The 21,289-nt window shown below is 41.3% G+C and overlaps 1 protein-coding gene across 3 annotated transcripts in view; it reads right to left on the bottom strand.

Annotated features, from left to right (window-relative positions):
- The window catches only part of TNR (tenascin R), a 544,894-nt gene that overhangs the window by 39,453 nt on the left and 484,152 nt on the right, over window positions 1-21,289 (bottom strand). For all 3 annotated transcript variants that reach the window (XM_073563658.1, XM_073563656.1, XM_073563657.1), the window contains exons 18-21: window positions 18,495-18,646; window positions 15,541-15,637; window positions 11,083-11,244; window positions 9,289-9,452 (exon numbers count right to left, since the gene is read on the bottom strand). In XM_073563658.1, coding sequence (XP_073419759.1) covers window positions 9,289-9,452; window positions 11,083-11,244; window positions 15,541-15,637; window positions 18,495-18,646 — 575 coding nt within the window. The remainder of the gene's footprint in view (window positions 1-9,288; window positions 9,453-11,082; window positions 11,245-15,540; window positions 15,638-18,494; window positions 18,647-21,289) is intronic.

Consider the following 21,289-nt stretch of genomic DNA (forward strand, 5'->3'; position numbering starts at 1 on the left):
TTGGACCCTGAGGGGCCCCGCCCACCAAATCGGACCCTGAGGGGCCCCGCCCACCAAATCGGACCCAGAGGGGCCCTGCCCACCAAATCGGACCCTGAGGGGCCCCGCCCACCAAATCGGACCCTGAGGGGCCCCGGCCACAAAATCAGACCTTGAGGGGCCCCGCCCACCAAATCGGACCCTGAGGGGCCCCGGCCACAAAATCAGACCCTGAGAGGCCCCGGCCACAAAATCGGACCCTGAGGGGCCCCGCCCACCAAATCGGACCCTGAGGGGCCCCGCCCACCATATCAGACCCTGAGGGGCCCCACCCACCAAATCGGACCCTGAGGGGCCCCGCCCACCAAATAGGACCCTGAGGGGCCCCGCCCACCAAATCAGACCCTGAGGGGCCCCACAGGCCAAAGTGACCCCTGAGAGGCACCCACAGTTAAAATGGATCCTTGCAGCAGGCAAGTCTCTCTTAAAGGGGCAGCCCGGGCACCATTTCAAAGCTCTATCTGAACTTCCTTCAGGAAATACACATCTAGTTTTGACTGTAATTATAATTTTACAGCTTACAATGGATGCAGCTGATGTGATGTCTTCATATCAGAATTTTGGGCTGTAGGCACAGATCACTTATAATTATAATGATTTATTATAGTTTTCCAATGTGCTCGTAAATAATATTGTCTGTCAATGATTTTTTGATACACTACCCAGAAAAAATAAAACGTTAAATTGGCTATAGTTATGAGAGAACATGCTGGGATAAGGTGTCATCAGACCATGCTCTGGTGCTAACAGGGTCTTTGGCGTGCTTGAAAAATATGCTCGAATCCCCGCCCCTGCATGTCTCGCGGCCTCGTACATATTTTTCAAGCACCCTGAAGACACTCGGTTAATTTTCTTTGCTCTGCAAAAATTATCCCTATCCTATGACATCACTGTGCTGAATATTACCAAACTGTGACTTCACTGTGTGCGATAATTCCTTCCTAGAACACCGTACTAATTATACATATAATGTAGTGTTACCCCTTGATTGTGACACCACTATCTTTTGATCCCTTTGCAGAAATATCACTATTTATTATCTCTACATTGTGACCTCACTGTTTTAACAAGCTGTGTACGATGACATCACTTTATTAATTATCTCTATATTGCGAGTTTGCTTTATTATTGATACTGTGGGTTAGGATTTCGTATATTTTCCATACTTGCTAACCGTCCTGATTTTGCTGGGATAATCATGCAAACAAACCGGATAGCAGAAGGGTCAAATCCATACCGCTGGCCCCCTTCACACGTCCATATAATACCGATACCGGTCTCAGCGTTTCAGATCAGTGTGGCTTCCATTTTTTTCTGGTATTGCTTAAGAAAAATCAACTTCAAAGCTTCTCCTAAACTTTGCAGTATTAAACATGGAAGGCACATGAATCCCATCCATGTGTTGTACGTGTTTTACACGGACCCCTAGATTTTTATTGGCCAATGTGATCCGTGTTGCTAGCAAAAATTGGACACGTCACTGTGTGGTTTGCACGGACACCCAGTCATTTGTGTAGCACCATAGATTATGATGAAAAAATGGATGCCGCACGTGCTGCAAACATGGACATGCGAAGGAGACCTTAAAGTGTGTGTTTTTGGGGGCATTCTTTGGAATATCATTTGAATATTCCAAATTTGGTGTTTAAAATGTTTGCAAGTGTGAATATTCCTGGTCTGTGATACACATATATTGACTGGAGGTGATGGGACATATTAGAGCCTCCCATCTTCATAATCGAGGGGGTTCCAGGGGATGTATTACTTAAAGGGGATCTATCACCCCATATTAGCCCTATACGCTGCGGTCACCGCCATCAGGGGCTTATCTACAGCATTCTGCCAGGGTGAGAACAATCTAACTATTTTTTTCTTATCTTTTAGGTTACATCGGGAGTTTAGCTACAGCATTACAGAATGCTATAGATAAGCCTCTGATGGCGGTGTCGGCAGTTGATAGGGCTAAAATGGGGTGACAGATTCCCTTTAAGTGAATGAATTTATAGGACCCAAAATTTTATTCCAGAGTGTAGCTAAACATTATTTCTGCGTGTTCAAATCAAGCCTAAGATTTGATTCATTTTTTTTTATTTACTACATAATAAAATAATAAAGTCTCTTCCCTTTGCCAGGCTCCTCGTGTGTTTTTTTTTTTTTTTACTGTAAGGGTTACATGAGCAAAATAAACAAAGGAACAAGGGAAAATTAATTTTATGGAAAAAAAATCAATATTAATATACCGTACATGGTAGAAACGCAACCGCTAGATAACAGAACATCTTATAATGCTGCCGGGCAGGTCTTGCAAGGAAAAAAATATACTAGGCTAACAAAATTATAATTACAGCTATATTTTGCCTCTTCCCAGCTATTCGGATAAGTTAATTACATACCCTGAAGTAAATGCCCACAACATCCTGTGTGATTAATTTATTGGTTTATCTGTATTGCTCATCAATACAAAGCTCCAAAATCATGTGGAGCCATAGATTTGAACTCAGCACACAGAGAAGGATTCCTGCTCTTCATTTCTTTTTTAGCACCAAGGCAGAAGTGGCTCCAGTTTGGCAGTAGTGCCAAGTTATTTGGATATGAATTCAGCTCTGGAGTGAGGTAAAAGACTTGTTAGAAAGCTCAGCAAAATCTTTCTATATCTGCCTCAGTGCCTCTGCCTGGTTCCTCCCCTGCCTCTCCATAGAGTATAATAAGCTGTGTGACCTGATAACACAATGAGATGACAACCTGTCTTGTCAGAGCTAGAGAAAAGAGAAAGAATTGACCTTTTTTTTTTTAAGAATAAATGGTAAAGTCAAAAGGCAGAGGAAGAAATTGTTCATAAATGTAGAAAGCAGCAGATTTCTCTGATAAGATATATTACAAAGTTTCTTATAATTGCCTGTATTATTGATTAATAGAAACTTTTTTGAAGGTCATCTCCAAAAGGAGCTTACTTTGAACTCATTAAGAATAGTACGATGTAATAAGTAACACCTTATCCAACAGTTCCAAACCTTTTCAGATCCTCTGACAATCTCTTTTCTTCCAGAACCATAGGGACGGACATGTGACCACTGCAGATAATCAAGTGTTAGGCTATGTGCACACATAGCGGAACTCTCGCGGAAGTTACCGCGAGTATTCCGGAATTCCATTCCGCGGGAAAATCGCATTTTAAATTCCTGCGATTTTCCCGCGGAAAAACTATCGATTTGCAAGCGTAATTAGCTTGCAGAATGCTAGCGTTTTCCAAGCGATCTGTAGCATCGCTTGGAGAACTGATTGACAGGTTGGTCACACTCGTCAAACATAGTGTTTGACAAGTGTGACCAACTTTTTACTACTGAGGCTGCTTATGCAGCATCAATAGTAAAAGATAAAATGTAAAAAATAATAAAAAAAATAAAAAATATTGTTATTCTCACCTTCCGGCGTCCTGTGCAGCCTTCCCGCCTCTCTCCACGTTCCCGGTCCCAGTAATCCTTTGCGCGAATGACCGCGAGACGACGCGCTTCCGCGAGATCTCAACGTCATCGCGGTCATTCTCGCAAAGGATTACTGGGACCGGGAGCATGGAGAGAGGCGGGAAGGCTGCGCGGGACGCCTTAAGGTGAGAATAACAATATTTTTTATTTTAATTCTATTTTTTGCAGGGATAAGGTACCCAAAGCCCGGAGGACAGTCTCCTCTCCTCGGGACCGTGGGTACCATCCGCAAATGTTCTGCTTACTTTTCGCATGGTGGGCACAGCCACATGCGGGAAGTAAGCGGAACAATGCATTCCTATGGGTGCGGGATCGTCGCGATTCCGCTAAATTAATGAGCATGCTGCGTTTTTTACCGAGAAGCGATTCCGCTGCGGAAAAAACCGCAGCATTAGCACAGCATTGCGGAATCCCATAGGATTGCATGGAATGCTTATTTTTCGCATTTTTGCGGCAAAATCGCGCGTTTAAAACCGCAGCGAAGACGCGAAAAAACCGTGACGTGTGATCTCAGCCTAATTGTGACCACTGCAGACAAACATGTCAATGCTTAACATATTCCATCTCATTGTAAATTCATTTAGGATTTACTACCAGGGACACCCGCCTATCATCCACTGATCAGCAGACTGAAACAATGGAAGTGCTGCGGCTCCTACAATGCTGCATCTGATACGAAGACTTTTTGGTATCTGTGTCTGTACCCATTACTGCAGTTCAGCTCATTCGATTGAAAGAGACTACGCTCATCATTGTGAGCTGTAGTGCCAAGTACCAGACACATTTGGATGTATGATCGTGCCACCATGGACCCTTCTTTCTACCAACTATGAGAATCGCTGGCACCATCCCCCAGAGATCACAATGTAAAATCTTGGAAAAACATTTTCATTTATGCCTTTAACATTTCCTAAATTGACTTTTAGAATATTGGGTGAATAAGTCTTCACTTAACAACTTTCAGTACAATGCAAAAAGTTACCTGTGTAACCATTCTTTAAATTTGCCATCCACTGCCATTTGTTAATCATGTGTTTTCATGCTACAATGGTTACCCAACAGGATGAGGGATAACATTCAGATTGGTCGAGGTCCAACCGCTGACACTCCCAACAAGCGCCGTTGGATCAGTCAGTCCTATAAAGTAGGAATGGAGCTTCAATGAAGCATACGCACTGCTGCTCCATTCATGCAAAGGGCAAAACTATCCTATTCTAGCAATTGGTGGGGTCTCAGCAGTCAGACCCCATTGATCTGAAAGTTATCATTGATCTGCAAATTATCACCCATCCATGGTAAGAGCGATAACTTCTCGTAACCGGGATATCCTTATAGGTTAAAAAAAGACTACTAATTAAGATCATTTATTAAAAGAACAATTACTTAGAGAATTCTAAAAGACCACTTAAAAACCACCATTTAAAGACCATTTTTTCAAACACCACTTATTTAACGACTACTAAATAACGACATGTTCCTTTCATACCACTCCAATAACCTGTGCCTGTCATTCTCCACTTCTCCCTTCTACTCATTCTCTAGGTCTCCTCCCGTGCTGCACCTACAGTTTTCACATTCTTAGGGCGGCACGGTGACTCAGTGGTTAGCACTGTTGCCTTGCAGCGCTGGAGCCTTGGGTTAAAATCCCACCAAGGACAACATTTGCAATGAGCTTGTATGTTCTCACCATGTTTGCGTGGGTTTCCTCCGGGTTCTCCGGTTTCCTCCCACACTTCAAAGACATACTGATAGGGAATGTAGATTGTGAGCCCCATCGGGGACAGTGATGATTATATCTGTTACGCGCTGTGGAATATGATGGCGCTATATAAACAATGCATAATAATAAAGTCTCTCCTTTTTTTGTAGGTCTCCTCCCGTGCTGCACCTACATTCTGCATTGCCATAAAATATCATAAACCTGCAAATATCCAATCTTGAAGAAACAAACAGAAGGTCTTCAGAGTCCATTCTTAATATCAATACTGTTTGGTAGCAATATCTTTTGCTCATAGTCTTCCATATAAAAGTATGCATAAAATAATGGGATAACTCCTCTGCCGTATTTTTCTATGACCGTAACCCTAATCATAACAAATACCATGATGTACATGGGCGCATACAGTATACAGAAGGCTGAGGGGAAGTACGGTACTTTCCAGATTTTCACCTTTTTTTCATTTTCATGTAGTGTTATCTTTTAATGAAAAAACACATCTAGATAAAACGTGTAATATCATTTTGGCTTTCTATCTATTAAGAAGTGTATTTGTAACACAGGATATGAGTCTGAAGCAAACAATCTTTCTGCTCTGTGATGTAGGAGATTGCGTATGAGCAGAGCAAGAAAATACCAAGACCTGAAATGTTAATCATTTCTTTTAAATCTTCAATTTGCAGCGCTGGCTCCCCACCAAGATGCAAACTATTCTTAATATTCATTTTTTTTTTTCAATCTTCTTGCCTTGATTTGGCTGCAGATATTTTAAGCCATTTACATTCCCTGTTTGATAGGTTTTTTTTTATTATTATTTGCACTAATGCTGTTTTTTTCTGACTTTAAGTCATATGTTTCTTCTTAAAGGACATTGACACTATTTTTTACTTAAATGCATTTGGTTCAATTAAATTTAAATTTTGCATTTGGGTTTCATTCTAAATTTTGCACAGTTCTATAATCTCTGGGTTACACTGTCTTTTGCTGACTGCAAAATTATTTCTGAATTAACTAAGAATCCATCAGTGAGCTTATTCTGACCGAGTTTGTAACTTTAATTTTTCTTTTACTGAGCTTCTGGTAAGACCACATCAAAGTTCAGCAATCCTTTGATGTGGTCGGTGGTTATAAATCAGGTGAGAGAATCTTAATAAAAGACATAAAAGAGATAAAAACTCACTGATGGATTCTTAGTTGCTTTCATTCAGCAGCTAGCAATGTGCAGGGAAAGAAACAGCTTTAGGACAGCTTTAATGACAACACACAGCCTAGTAAGTGACACATCGCTGGAATCAGGGTTTCCGGCCCTACATTATGCTGCTCTCAGATGAGGTAGTAAAAACCTGGTGATAGATTCCTTTTTAAGGCTGGGATCACACATGCAAGAAACACGGCTGAGTCTCGCATGTTAATACCCGGCACTTCAGCCGGCATTCAGGAGCGGAGCGTGCGGCTCCATGTATTTCTATGCAGCGGCACGCTCCGCTCCAGAGTGCCGGCGTCAGTGCCGGGTATTAACATGCGAGACTCGGCCATGTTTCTCGCATGTGTGATCCCGGCCTTAAAAGGGAATCTATCACCAGGTTTTTACTACCCCATCTGAGAGCAGCATAATGTAGGGCCGGAAACCCTGATTCCAGCGATGTGTCACTTACTAGGCTGTGTGTTGTCATTTTAATAAAATCACTCTTTTATCTGATGCAGATTTAGCAGTTCTCTGGATGCTGAACCCTGTATAACCCCGCCCACACCACTGGTTGGCAGATTTCTGTGTACTCTGCGCATAAAAAGAAAGCAGCCAATCAGTGATTTTTATCAAAACTACAGGTCATAGTCCAGTAAGTGACACCTCGCTGGAATCAGGGTCTTTGTCTTTACATTATACTGCTCTCAGATTAGGTGGCAAAAAAATCTACTGACCGATTCCCTTTAAAAGCCAAATGGTGCAACATTTTTAATGAAACCCAATTGCAAAAATGTTTTGTTGTCCAAAATACATGTATTTAAGTAATACAAAAGCCTCAATTTTCTTTAACAAATGGCGGACCCTGCTAAGGAGCAGCGCAGCATCAGGTAGTTCTTACGTCCCTTTACTAATTGAAGCATGTGCTAGAACCTTGTGACATTGGTGGAACGTTAGAATCACCGGTCAATGCCTTTAATAAGGTGCTTTCACTCACTTTCAAAAGAGCTGTAGTTGAATGTTAGAAGTATCCTAAAGAATTCAGTCCAAGACTCAGATATTTATAACTTATCTGTAGGACATCCAGCGCCCTCCGCTGATCATCTGCAGCCGCTAGAAGTGCACAATGTAGGGAACTAGAACAATATGTTCCACGCACTGCATAGGGGCTGGTTCTTGGGTTCTGGAGCTCAAAAATAACCACTAGAATCTGTTGTTGATGACTTATCCTACAGATCCCGGAGAGTCCTGAACAGCCTCTTTATGGTAAAAAAAGAGGTTCTCTATTTTGTACAATTCCTTTTTGTTAGTGAATACCTGAAAGATAAGCAGATCATAATCTGTATAGAGCCCTGGTGATCACTTGTAATCAGCAGCGTTTATTTTTCCTGCAGTGCCCCCACAGGGAAAATGAAGTATTACACAATTGACATTAAATTCAATGGACTATTCACAAAATGCATAGACATTCTGGGTCCTCCAGAGAAGGACAGATATTCCCAGGATAAGTGCACATGATGTCTATTTCAAGGTGGACAAACCCAAGGAGTTTTTCAAGAGGAAGTCGCGTTTTTTTTTTCTTTTTAATTTCTTTTGGTTGTTTTTGTTGCCCTTTTTCAACAGTTTTTTCAGTGTTTTTAGTTTTATTTCCGGAACTTTTATGGCGTTCCTTTTGTTGATGTTTTATTGGGCATGATATCTCTCTCTCTCTCTATATATATATATATATATATATATACACACAGTATATATATATATATATATATATATATATATATATTATATACATATATAAATATATATATATATATATTATATACATATATAAATATACACACACACAATATATTGTACTGCATATGTAAGGGGGTTGCAGAAAATGTCCTGAACCTCCAAACTTGTCCCAGTTTACTGTGTATATTTGTATAATTGTGTATATATTGTTTACTTGTAATGATGTCTATAAAATCAGTTATGTAGATATGTATATGATTAGGAAAAGAGTAGTGTACAAGTTTGGTCACTAGATGGGGGTATTATAGGTGTGCTTAGTGTAGGATAAGAGCTCACGGTTAACCGTAGGAGGGGTTAGCTGGATGTAAGGCAGGAATAGTTCCTGGATAGAGTCAGTCAGGGCTTGGTGGCCCATAGTGCTCGGGCGGGCTAAATGCCCGAGCTACTCAGCGCCCCGCAATGTTTAAGGAGGAACCCAGCCATCCAGAGTCAGTGGGACAGCATAGCCTCAGATATAGCAGCAACAGCATCTACAGGAACGTGGGATACAGGAGAAGTCACCGCAGCACAGCAGGGCAGGTCTCTCACAATGTGGCAGGTCATTGCTTGGGCTGCTGCCCTTATAACCGGGGCAAAACGGCTGAGGGAACACCCCTATGCAGTGAGGCTGGCCAGGGAGGACGCTGAGGAGCCATTGGAAATGGTCCAACCCAGTAGCATGCAGTGTGACAGGGAGAGGAATGCAGAGAAAGTTGAAGTAACGTGTAACATACAAGCTGTCGATGATGTTGTAACGAATCTGGATGTGCTGCGAAGTCATGCAAGTAAAGTTTTATGTTTCGAGTTGCACCTGGACTGTATCTCTGTTCATTCAGAAGTGGTTAGAGATGGCCATAACGAGTGGAGACCAGACCCTGACGATGCAGGAGACAGAGAGGCAAGTAAGCCGACAGGGAAGCATGATTTTTATGTATTGGAAGGCCAGGGCACACAAGGCCCGATGAACTCAGCCACGACTACGACCCTGGCTGACCTCTAAACATATATACCCATCTGTTTATTTTAAGCTCATATAGAAGATCAGCGGTCTGCTTTCTACCAAAGCATTTCTTACAAGCCTGGTGGCCACCTACCTGGCTGTGTCTTGACTCTCCATATTTGCCGTTGAGGTTAGTGCGGTGACAGTTCTTATACCACCAGGCTCCTCTATACGATGAGGCACAATTTGTTACAGCAACATCATTATCTCTGTCCTTGGTAGAGAATGGGCGCCCCTGGTGGTAGGTAAGGGAATCACCTTTGAAAAAAGATTAAGATACATAAAATCACTTCATTACTTGTAATGCAATTCTGTAGTTTCCATATAATGAGACCTGAAGAATAAATTATAACTAATTATTCAATATGCACATTACAGCAAGGTTTACCTTGAGTAAAAAAAATGCACGCTTTTATAACTAGATGTTGGGACACATTTTTGGACTTTTGCTAAATGGGGATGTTCCTGCCTAAGGATATGAAAAATATGACTACTCTTTTGTAAAAATGGTGCCCCATTTTCCACAGGTTGTGTGGGGTATTGCAGTTCAGCCTCATTCACTTCAATGGATCATTATTGCTTAGTGGTGGAAACAGAATGACCTCATAGGAAGATAACGACAATCAGAGCAAGATTTTTATCGATCCCTCTCCTGCCAATGGTCTGGCACACATGCAAGACATGGATCCTAAACATAGAATCAGAAATGTATTGTCATGTATATTATAAAACACCTTTTGCTTTATGCCCTGCATTTCGGCTTTCAAATAAAATTATGTTTTATATTTACCTTTTCAGTTTGCCAAAAACTGAACCCCTCTTGTCCATATTTCTGTCTAACAAGGAGCAAATCTGACGAAATTCGAATTTACCAGGTTTCCTTGAATTTATTCAGAAAATTCGATCTGCATTGCTTTGCATATCATTGCTTGCTACCCTGCTGGCTGGCTAGCTCGGTCCTCCGCTGGCTCGCTTGGTCCACCACTGGCTCGCTCGGTCCTCTGCTGGCTTGCTTGGTCCACCACTGACTCGCTTGGGCCTCCTGCTGGCTCTCTCGGTCCTCTACTAGTTTGCTTGGGCAACCACTGGCTCACTCACTCCTCCGCTGGCTCGCTTGGTCCACCACTGTCTCACTCGGTCCTCTGCTGCCTCACCTGGTCCACCACTGGCTCACTCGGTCCTCTGCTAGTTTGATTGGTCCACCACTGGCTCACTCAGTCCTCTGCTGGTTCACTTGGTTCACCACTGGCTCGCTTCTTGCCTCCACCTCTGGTTTTCCCTTCTGTCTTCACTTTTTGATGCTTCAGGGGACATCTGTCCCTTGAGCAGCCTCATGACATTTTGTGAAGCTGGGTCAGGTGAATTTATGATATTCACTGCTTGAGGCTGTCAAGTGTTGGCGGCACCAAAAAGTGAAGTCAGAAGAGAATACCAAAGCTGGAGGTAGGAAGGGAGCCAGCGGAAGACCGAACAGAGAACTGGGGTGCCAGAACAGGTGAAGAGTGTGATGAGTATAATTTTTTTTTTTAGCATTTCACTCCTTCCAGAAAGGGGAATCAAGCAAAATAGTAGCTGGCCGGCCTTTTGCTTGATTCAAGCGAATCGAATTGCAAAAATTCAGGTAACTGGTGAATCCAAATTTGGAGAAATCGCAAGCGAATTCAATCAGCCTGGAATCGATTCGCTCACAACTAGTTAGCTCAGTCCCATTCAAGTAAATATGACTGAGGTGCAGTACGAGACAGGCATGGACAATAGTGACGCTATTTCTGCAAGTAACTAGATGCTTACTTCTAATTTCATATAAGCCCTTCCCATGATCGATGACACATACAAATCACATTACATTTTCTAGCCCGATTACTTATACAGAACACGGTCGTGATACCTGAGGTTCCGTTGTACTCCCCAATGCGCAGTTTGTACATACTGCGCGGATCCCCCACATAAAACTTGTTGTAATACGCATACACAGACTCTTGGCCCTCTCGCATATCGATTCTGAGCTCATAGCGTCCCTGGGAAGTTATCAGGTGGAGGGTATCCAGCCCTGCAGAAGAAAAAACATGGAATAATTGTCCTTCAGATGTTCCAACAAGTCTTTTCACAACTTTTCTTTCAAATGTGTTTGTTCATATCTAATTTGCATCTATCATTAGAATATTAAAAAAAATAAAATCCTGGGATATATACATCATAATGGAGATGTAATTTTACCCAGAAAAGTCTCGGAATAATAAAATTGTATTACTATTATTAAGTCTGATGTGCGGGAGCATCTCTCTGCAGAATAGTAATATTAATAATAGCTGTCTTAGGCTTTACCGTTGCCAGCTTTCAAAACGGGAAAGTAATTATAGCTGATGTGGCATCTGACTGTCTCATTCTTGTCGCTTGCAGGGGAACAATATTCCCTTTTCCCTGTCCTCTTGCAGAGCTGTATTTCATATGAGGTTAGTACAAATTTGGGGGTGGAAAAATGCCTTCAAGGGGAGCTGCGTCTCTGAAAATAAATCATCCTTATCTCGTCTGGATAAAGAAAGGTCACAATTCATATTGAAGTGCACAGTTTTACTCATCTGATATGTTCGTCACGTACAGGCATCTTTTTTTTTAAAATATATATGGTATGTTCAATAGGACATTGCTTACGGTGAGCGCAAAGCCTGTGGACTGATGATAAATGTTATAAAAGAGTAACCAAACTGTTTTTTTTTCAATTATTGATCAGACTTTGCGAAATGATAAATCTTTGTAATATACTCCATAACTTTATTTTGTTTCCTTCTCTCTCAAACACCATGCTGAAGGTACTCTTTTATCTGCTTAGTTCAAGCTTCTTTAGTAGTTACTTTGAACCGCTGCTCTAGCAAGAATCCAAGCTCAAACACTATTTATAAACACTCTCCTTGTCTGAGCATGGCGGGGTGGAGCAGAAGCTAACACGGGGAGAATGTTTCTCAATAGTATTTGAGTGTGAATTCTTGCTAGAGCAGCAGTTTGAAGAAGCTACTAAAGGAGTCTGAGCGAGCTAGGAAGCTAAAACAGCACTTTTGGCATGGCGTTTGAGAGAGAAGGAAGAAAAATAATGTAATGGAGTATATGACAAAAAATTCATAAGTTTGCAAAGATTGATCATTAATGAAATGAAAAAAAAGTTTTGATACTCTTTAAGAAATGGATAGACACCAACCTCAAGTCCTACACTCACATTACTGCAATTCTAATGTTGATGGTCTAAATAGAAAATAATAGTGTGCCGTGGTAAAGATACCGTCACCCATTAGAAGCATTCTTTTTTTTTACTGCTGTCTTACATACCAGATAATGATAATGACCTACTGTTTAAGGCCTGTTTCACACATCAGTTTTTTCAGTCAGTTAAAATCCGCTAAAATGGCGGACAAGGGATCTGTTCCTGTACTGACCACAGCATTTGGCACCGGACCGTTGTTTTAACGGATCCGGCGAAGGAAGAATTTTAAAGGAACCGCTGCCCGAGGAGGAGAGGGAGAGTGAGAGAGAATGAGGATTTTTTTCAGACACCAGAACTGAGTTTAGGGTTACATTCCCGACACAACCATTTCTCCTGGGCATGCGCAATAGAAAATGCGGATCCGGCCGGGGAAAAAAACATTTCATTGTCCGTCCTGTCCGCTCAGTGGACGGCAAAATCTTGGTGGATCCGTTAAAAAAACGGATCGAACGGATGACCATCCATCAAGATCCACCATTAATACAAGTCAATGGGGAAAAAACGGATCCGCCAAGAAAAATGGCGGATCCGTTTTTTTTGCAAAACGGCGGATTTTGACTGATGGGGAAAAACGGATGTGTGAAACAGGCCTAAGTGAAGGTTTTTGTTAAATGTAGAGTTAACAGAATCAACATCACTACAAATATCTCAAAAGATGTGAATGGTGGAGACCAAATGGCATAAATTACCAAAAAAACCCCAAACACTTACAGTTAGGTCCATATATATTTGGACAGAGACAACATTTTTCTAATTTTGGTTCTAGACATTACCACAATGAATTTTAAACAAAAAAATTCAGATGCAGTTGAAGTTCAGACTTTCAGCTTTCATTTGAGGGTATCAACATTAAAATTGGATGACGGGTTTAGGAGTTTCAGCTCCTTAACATGTGCGACCCTGTTTTTAAAGGGACCAAAAGTAATTGGACAAATTAAATAGTTGTAAATAAAATGTTCATTTCTAGTACTTGGTTGAAAACCCTTTGTTGGCAATGACTGCCTGAAGTCTTGAACTCATGGACATCGCCAGACGCTGTGTTTCCTCCTTTTTGATGCTCTGCCAGGCCTTCACTGTGGTGGTTTTCAGTTGCTGTTTGTTTGTGGGCCTTTCTGTCTGAAGTTGAGTCTTTAACAAGTGAAATGCATGCTCAATTGGGTTGAGATCAGGTGACTGACTTGGCCATTCAAGAATATTCCACTTCTTTGCTTTCATAAACTCCTGGGTTGCTTTGGCTTTATGTTTTGGGTCATTGTCCATCTGTCGTATGAAACGACGACCAATCAGTTTGGCTGCATTTGGCTGGATCTGAGCACACAGTATGGCTCTGAATACCTCAGAATTCATTCGGCTGCTTCTGTCCTGTGTCACATCATCAATAAACACTAGTGACTCTGTGCCACTGGCAACCATGCATGCCCAAGCCATCACACTGCCTCCGCCGTGCTTTACAGATGGTGTGGTATGCTTTGGATCATGAGCTGTACCACGCCTTCACCATACTTTTCTCTTTCCATCATTCTGGTAGAGGTTGATCTTGGTTTCATCTGTCCAAAGAATGTTCTTCCAGAACTGTGCTGGCTTTTTTAGATGTTTTTAGCAAAGTCCAGTCTAGCCTTTTGATTCTTGATGCTTATGAGTGGCTTGCACCGTGCAGTGAACCCTCTGTATTTACTTTCATACAGTCTTCTCATTATGGTAGATTTGGATATTGATACGCCTACCTCCTGGAGAGTGTTGTTCACTTGGTTGGCTGTTGTGAAGGGGTTTCTCTTCACCATGGAGACTATTCTGCGATCATCCACCACTGTAGTCTTGCGTTGGCGCCCAGGTCTTTTTGCATTGATGAGATCACCAGTGCTTTCTTTTTTTCTCAGGATGTACGAAACTGTAGATTTTGCCACTCCTAATGTTGTAGCAATTTCTCGGATGGGTTTTTCCTGTTTTTGCAGCTTAAGGATGGCTTGTTTCACCTGCATGGAGAGCTCCTTTGACCGCTTGTTTCCTTCACAGCAAAACCTTCCAAATGCAAGCACCACACCTCAAATCAGCTCCAGGCCTTTTATCTGCTTAATTGAGAATGACATAACAAAGGGATTGCCCACACCTGTCCATGATATAGCCTTGGAGTCAATTGTCCAATTACTTTTGGTCCCTTTAAAAACAGGGTGGCACATGTTAAGGAGCTGAAACTCCTAAACCCTTCATCCAATTTAAATGTGGATACCCTCAAATGAAAGCTGAAAGTCTGAACTTCAACTGCATCTGAATTGTTTTGTTTAAAATTCATTGTGGTAATGTCTAGAACCAAAATTAGAAAAATGTTGTCTCTGTCCAAATATATATGGACCTAACTGTATGTTAACCTTTACTAATCAATTCTTTCACCCCAGCAGTGTCGGACTGGGTTGCCAAAGACATACCAATAACATTGACTTCTGGGGCAACACTGCTCTGCTACATGCAAAAATTACCTGACCCTAGTACACAAATTTACTTTTGCTTCTATGTGATATTAAATTTTGCCAGTTTACACCTAAATCTTTAAATCAATTCCTTTAAGTAAGCATTCAGTCTCAAAATAGTGAGGAATACAGGCAGAGTGTAACTGTCAATGGATAAAGGCATTTTCTTTTGCTTGACAACTTTAGGGCAACCCTTTATTATTAGCCCTCAGGTGCTGCCTAAATTAAAAAAAATATATATATACTTACCTCCCAGACGAGCCCTGTGTCCCCTGCCGGTCTCCTGCCATAAAGTGTCACGTGATTACTGCAGCCATCAGTGGCCATATTTCTGCTTCTTCAGCTCCCGAGTCTGCGCCATAATGTGATGTTCATGTACGTCACACATCGTGAAAGGGGTAAAAAAAAAAAAAGGGGAATTTCTGTATAAATTAAAGAGTGGACCCTCAGAGTTATCTCTGGCGGGCCCAAGGAATCTAAATCCAACTCTGTTGATGAGGGTGCCATTACCCATTTAGACCTTTAACTATTACTAATGTTTTTCCCCTATATCAGAATTTCCTGGGGAAACTTGCAGGTTGGTAGGTATGGGTATATTAGTGCTTTTTATTGAAATGCTACTTACCCAGCCAAAACTCATCCTCAAGGTTGCCAAAACCAACGCGATAGTCAGCCCATTTACGGAAGAAATCTGTAAGTCCATTCTGACGTCTTTGAAGCACCTGAATGGAATGGAAGCCATGTTCAGAAACAAGATGCATTTTTAGATGTGCCATCTCATACACTAAAAATGGACAGATTAGCAGTATTTCCCGGCTGTGCTACAATATGGCTGAATTCACCGCGATCAAGCAATATTGTCAACGGTATCATCAGGTATAAACTATTAGGCTGGAGTCACACACAACAAATCAAAAATGTTTCTTGACCAGTGATCCATTTTTTTATGCGATTTTTCTTCATTCATCCGATTTTAATCGCATCTAAACATCCGTTTGACATCCGTCTGGCGAGATTGGACATCTAATGGAGCCCTATGACAGGTTTTCAAACACAAAGGAAAGAATAGATATAGACACATAGAATACAATATATATATATATATATATATATATATATATATAATTCATGCAGTTCTTCATAGCAGAATAGCCACTGTAACATTTGCCGGCTTCTGTAAATTCATTCCCCTACCCGACATGAAATGAGACATGGTTTACATATAGTTAACCATTTCAGTTCATGTTTTTTTTTTTATGTCTATCACTAGTAATTAGATGAGGGTTTTTGTGTAAAATTTTGGAGTTGTAGGTGTTAATTTAAGGGGTTAATTCGTTTTAAAAAATTGCGGGGACTCCCTGCAGCCTCAGTGACGTCAGCGGAATTCCCCGCAATTTTTTACAACGAATTAACCCCTTAAATTAACACCTACAACTCCAAAATTTTACACAAAAACCCTCATCTAATTACTAGTGATAGACATTAAAAAAAAAAACATGAACTGAAATGGTTAACTATATGTAAACCATGTCTCATTTCATGTCGGGTAGGGGAATGAATTTACAGAAGCCGGCAAATTTTACTGTATTGCTAAATGAATTGCCGGCTTTTTGTAAAGGACACCGGGTGCGAGTTTATCGCAACTCACATATCTGGTCCGTTTGTAATCCGATTTTTTATCGCCCCCATAGACTTGCATTGGCGAGTCCGATCCGAAAATCGGTGACAATCGCAGCATGCTGCGATTGTCTCGGTCCGAGGAAACGTTCAGAAAAAAAATCGGATGATGGGAGCTGCCCCATAGAATAACATTGGGACGAATGCAATGCGATTTTTTATCGCATTACATTCGTCCGATTTAATCGCTAGTGTGACTTCGGCCTTACTGCAGAAAACTCTGCTCTTGTTTCTGCATTGCTGGGATTCCACCACATATAGGGGCCGGTGTTATGGGCGTGCGACCTGCACTTACTCAGGGATTAGCACCTCTTACAACTGACGTGAGTCCCACTGGTGCTGACCATTTTGGCAGCTGAAGGCTATAGCGCAAATTCAACATTTTCTACACAGACCTATAGAAAGACCGTCACACTGGATGCAGCTACTTCCCTTGGTATATTGCTTGGGTAATGCTATTTAAAGGGAATCTGACAGCAAGGTATTTGCTATGTACTCTGAAAGCAGCATAAAGTAGGGGCTGAGAGCCCGATCTAGCAATGTTACAATAGAAAACAGAGTGTCTACCAAAAGCATTTAAGGATGAAAAATTATAACAATAGATTAACCAGACGGTAAATGGACTCAACTTAAGGGATAACGTGATTAAAACATGACTTTTATGGTAATTAATATGGTCTAACATATGACTGCACTCCAGTAGCTAGCATAGCCTTTCTCAGGACAATTATAGATGTCAGCTACAAGACCACTAGAGCTGATTAAAATTCACTCATAGCCTCCCAACATGTTTCGCCATGACTGGCTTCATCAGGGGACTGAGTCTAGTCTGAGTCTCCTGATGAAGCCAGTCACGGCGAAACTTATCAGGGAAGTTATGACTGCAGCCATTAATCTAGGTAGGGGATATATTAGCTGTAGGAGAGTGATATCCCAAAGAAGAGTCCCAAAGAAATGCTAAAGAGCAATACCACCTGAGTTGTTTTAACCTTTATCTGTTAGACCATATTATTTAATTACAATAAAAGTCAAGTTTTAATCACATTTTCAGAGTATAGCACTTGAATTTTTCCTTTAGCCCCATAGCATAAGAATGGAGTGATGGCACATGTGTGTCACAGTAGGGTATTTTGGAAACCCAGTGCTAGTACAGGTGTAGATTCTAGTGGTTGGACTCCAACACTAATCTATTAGCTACTACAGATCTGTTTAATAGTTTGGAATAGCCCTTAACTTTAAAATTCAATTAAAAAAATATATATATGTTATAGTCCCTTAAATAGTCATCACAAAACGACCTAATTGTTTAAATCAGGTTTTGTGTTACATGTACTGTCTAAACATTTTAGACACTTCAATATCAAAGATGGGCTCAGGCTATTGCTGCTAATGTACATGTGAATTTCCTGAAGAAACATGAAGTTGAGTCTCAAATAGCCCCGGTGGCCGGTGCGAAAATTGCAAGATTACTCATTTTTAATTTTTTTTTACAGCTATGTATAAAAAATTGTCAAATTAAAAAAAAAAAGTGTTTAACACAAAAAAAACTTATTTAAATAATAGGTAATTTTAAGAAGACACATTCCCTTTAAATGTGCTGTAATTAGTGGGGGATTGGGTTCTGAGACCCCAGTGATTACTCAAAAGACTCCCGCTCAGAACGTAGAAGCGCCGAGCTCCTGAATGAACAGCACTGTATGGACTCTTGGAGGAATCAACCATGTCAGGCATTGTATGGTTACCAATATCTGAGATGCAACTCTCTCCGAAAGAGATGGAACCATTGAGAATTGGCTTATTTTAATTTTACGATAGTAAAAAAAATATGGAAAGATGAAAAGAAAAAAAAGAAAAAAGAAAAGAAAATTTAATGTTTTTTTTTTTCGTTATCTTCAGACTTACAATCCATCCTCCGTCATCAGTGGTCATGTCACAGAATACAGGCACACTCTGACTTTGGTCACCATTAATGTAGATGGTATATACGCCACTCTGGGTATCTCCATTTAGCAGATGCTGTGCACAGTCTTGCGGGTAGGCGAACACTCTTCCTCCTTAGTGGATTTAAAGGAATGAATGAGCTTCCAGGAGATAGTGTAGTCTAATTAGACATTTGTTGAATGGCGTCTGTTCATACAATCACCTTGCTGTCTTTAGAAAATCATCTGGCTGATAAAGAGTCTCACTTTATGACTGCAGTAAAACTATTTAAAGAAATAGTTTTTTAATTGAAATCAGAGTTGTTATATAGTAAAGTACTTAAAAGGGTAGAAAAATATACCAAAAGTCACTGATGAAAATTAGATGAAAAAAACAAAACTTTTTTTTATTGTGTTAGATCCCCTTTAAAGGGAACCTGTCACTTACTATTATTTTTGCAATTTTGTTATCTGGTATAAATGCCACTGTTCTCCTGAGTCCGGCGCTGTTTTTCGTTTGTACCTGTGCCTCTCCATTCCTAAGATATGGCACTATTTTTTCCTGTGTATAAATCTAGCCTTTTTATCCAGAGGGTGTAGTCCTCAAGGAAATGGCCACTGAAGTGGCGATGACCACACCCACTTGGCTAAAAAGACTCAATTTATTTAAAAGGGAAGAAGGAGCCATATCTTCGGCATAGAAAGACGCAGAAACAAAATAAAAACATCGTCGGATTCAGGAGAACAGCGGAATTTACACCAGTTTAAAAAAAAATTTAAATTTTGTGGTCCTCTTTAACAATTATAAAAGTCATATCTAACTAAAGCTGCCTGATGACATTTTCCATCAGTGTAAATACAGTCCTAAAAGAAACTTCACAAATAGTTGGTTGCCAGCATGGTACAATAACGTTCATTGTTACAAATCGTTTAATATTGATCAGCAACGGATTGTAAATTGTATTCCGATTATGGGTGTTGGTTGTGGCCAAATACATAGCGATTTTGAAAATGTTTTGATAATAGTATATATTGATTTGTACCTGAAAGAACATGAGTATATAACAGGTATTGCTTTTTCATGTAAATTGCAAATATCTTTAAAAGTTTTTTTGAGGGGGTATAACATTGTGTACAGTGTTACCATATGTACTGCAGTTTAGCCCGAGCCATCCATGCTTGGCTGCAGCACTAGACACAGGTACACTCACGGACATTGCCTCAATACCCTATTGTTCTGTTGATTGGTGGCAGGGTTATAAATTCCCAAACAGTCCATAAAAATAGACCAATTTTTTTCTAGTTTCTTTAAAAAAAAAGAAAAAAAGACAAATAACGTGTCCATAATTTCCTCAAAACTAGAGGCGCTTATATAGACGTTTGTGAATGTAATCAGATGGCAGCATCAGGGGCTGCACAGTTGGGGCACGTGGCACAACGACGCTGCCGCTGGTCTGAACTGTCAATAATTCAGGAGCGCACTTCCTCCCTGCCTCCTGCTTCTTGCACTCATGAAAAAGAGAAGATTAGATAGACTTATATAAGGAAAGTGGGCTATCTTATTCTAAATGTCCAGTGTTAACTTTTTGCTTTACTCTCCAAATCTTAAAATGCATCAAATAACCATCATCCTGGGTCGCCCTCCCAGGGCTGTGGGGTACTCGGTACCGGGCCGGTGTCAGGGGAATGTGTCACAGCAGCGGTGACCCGGTCCGTGGCCCTGGGCGCCCAAGTAATGGGGGAATGTAGTTAATGGAATGGAATAGTTCGTGATGCCACCTGTGGTGCTCAGCAAGGGAGGTGTTAAGCCAACGCTGCATGCAGATCCGCTGGGACTGATGGTAGGGTGCAGCAAGGGTGTAAAAGCTCCCCACAGGTGAAGCTATAGTTCCAGGGCAGTGTAGAGGTGGTTGGCACGGGGATGTAGCAGTGCCATAAGGGTAGGAAGCAGACAAGACACAGCGGGGTGCAATTTCTGTACCTTTACTTGGTAACTGCAGTCCAGGGTCCTGATTACAGATGGTATTGGAGCAGGCTAGCCTGGAAGCAACTCAGGGATTCTCTCTCAACAGACGGGCTGTGCAGTCTCCTTCCTATCGCTTGTTTGAATGAAGTACTCCTAGTATTGAGTTACACTGAAGTTCCTCCTGTCAGATGTTCTCAAGACCATTACATGCACTGCAGACAGCTGTAGCCTATCTCGGGGGCTCCTTTCTCCTGAGTCCCGGCTCTCTATCCAAGCTGCTGTTGTGCCCTCAAGTCTTAGATGGGAGTAGGGCATTTACAGCCTCCTACTCCTCTGGTGTCTGTTGCAGGACTGTTAGTATCCGTACAACCATGGAGACCAGGCTCCAGTCCATGCACTCACTGTGAGGGAGCTCTCCTTTCCCAGCTCAACCTCCAGCTTCTCTCTACACGTCTGCACACTTCACCCTCTGCAGACGAACTGACGACTCCTTCCTCTTGGCCCTCAGAGAGCACTCCTCCCCTTAATCCCGGCTCAGAGTTCCCCCTGCAGGCCTGGAGTGGAATTGTGTTGCATGCATAGATTGACTGCGAGAGAGACCCATCATTGCCTCCAAGCCTGGCATTACCCTCCCCTGGAGGAAGGCAAAGCCACTGTGGCGGCCATACTCCTATAATAATAATTGTACAAGATTTAAAAATTAAAAAGTTACAAAAACCAAAAATGCTACAAAAATGGTCCTATGATGATAAGTCCAAGCATCAATGTCCATGGTCCATTCCTGGGCAAATGGTGAAATATTTACAAGGAAA

This window comes from Dendrobates tinctorius, unplaced genomic scaffold, assembly GCF_039654945.1.
Source record: "Dendrobates tinctorius isolate UK_male_01 unplaced genomic scaffold, ASM3965494v1 ptg000396l, whole genome shotgun sequence".
Taxonomy (NCBI): domain Eukaryota; kingdom Metazoa; phylum Chordata; class Amphibia; order Anura; family Dendrobatidae; genus Dendrobates; species Dendrobates tinctorius.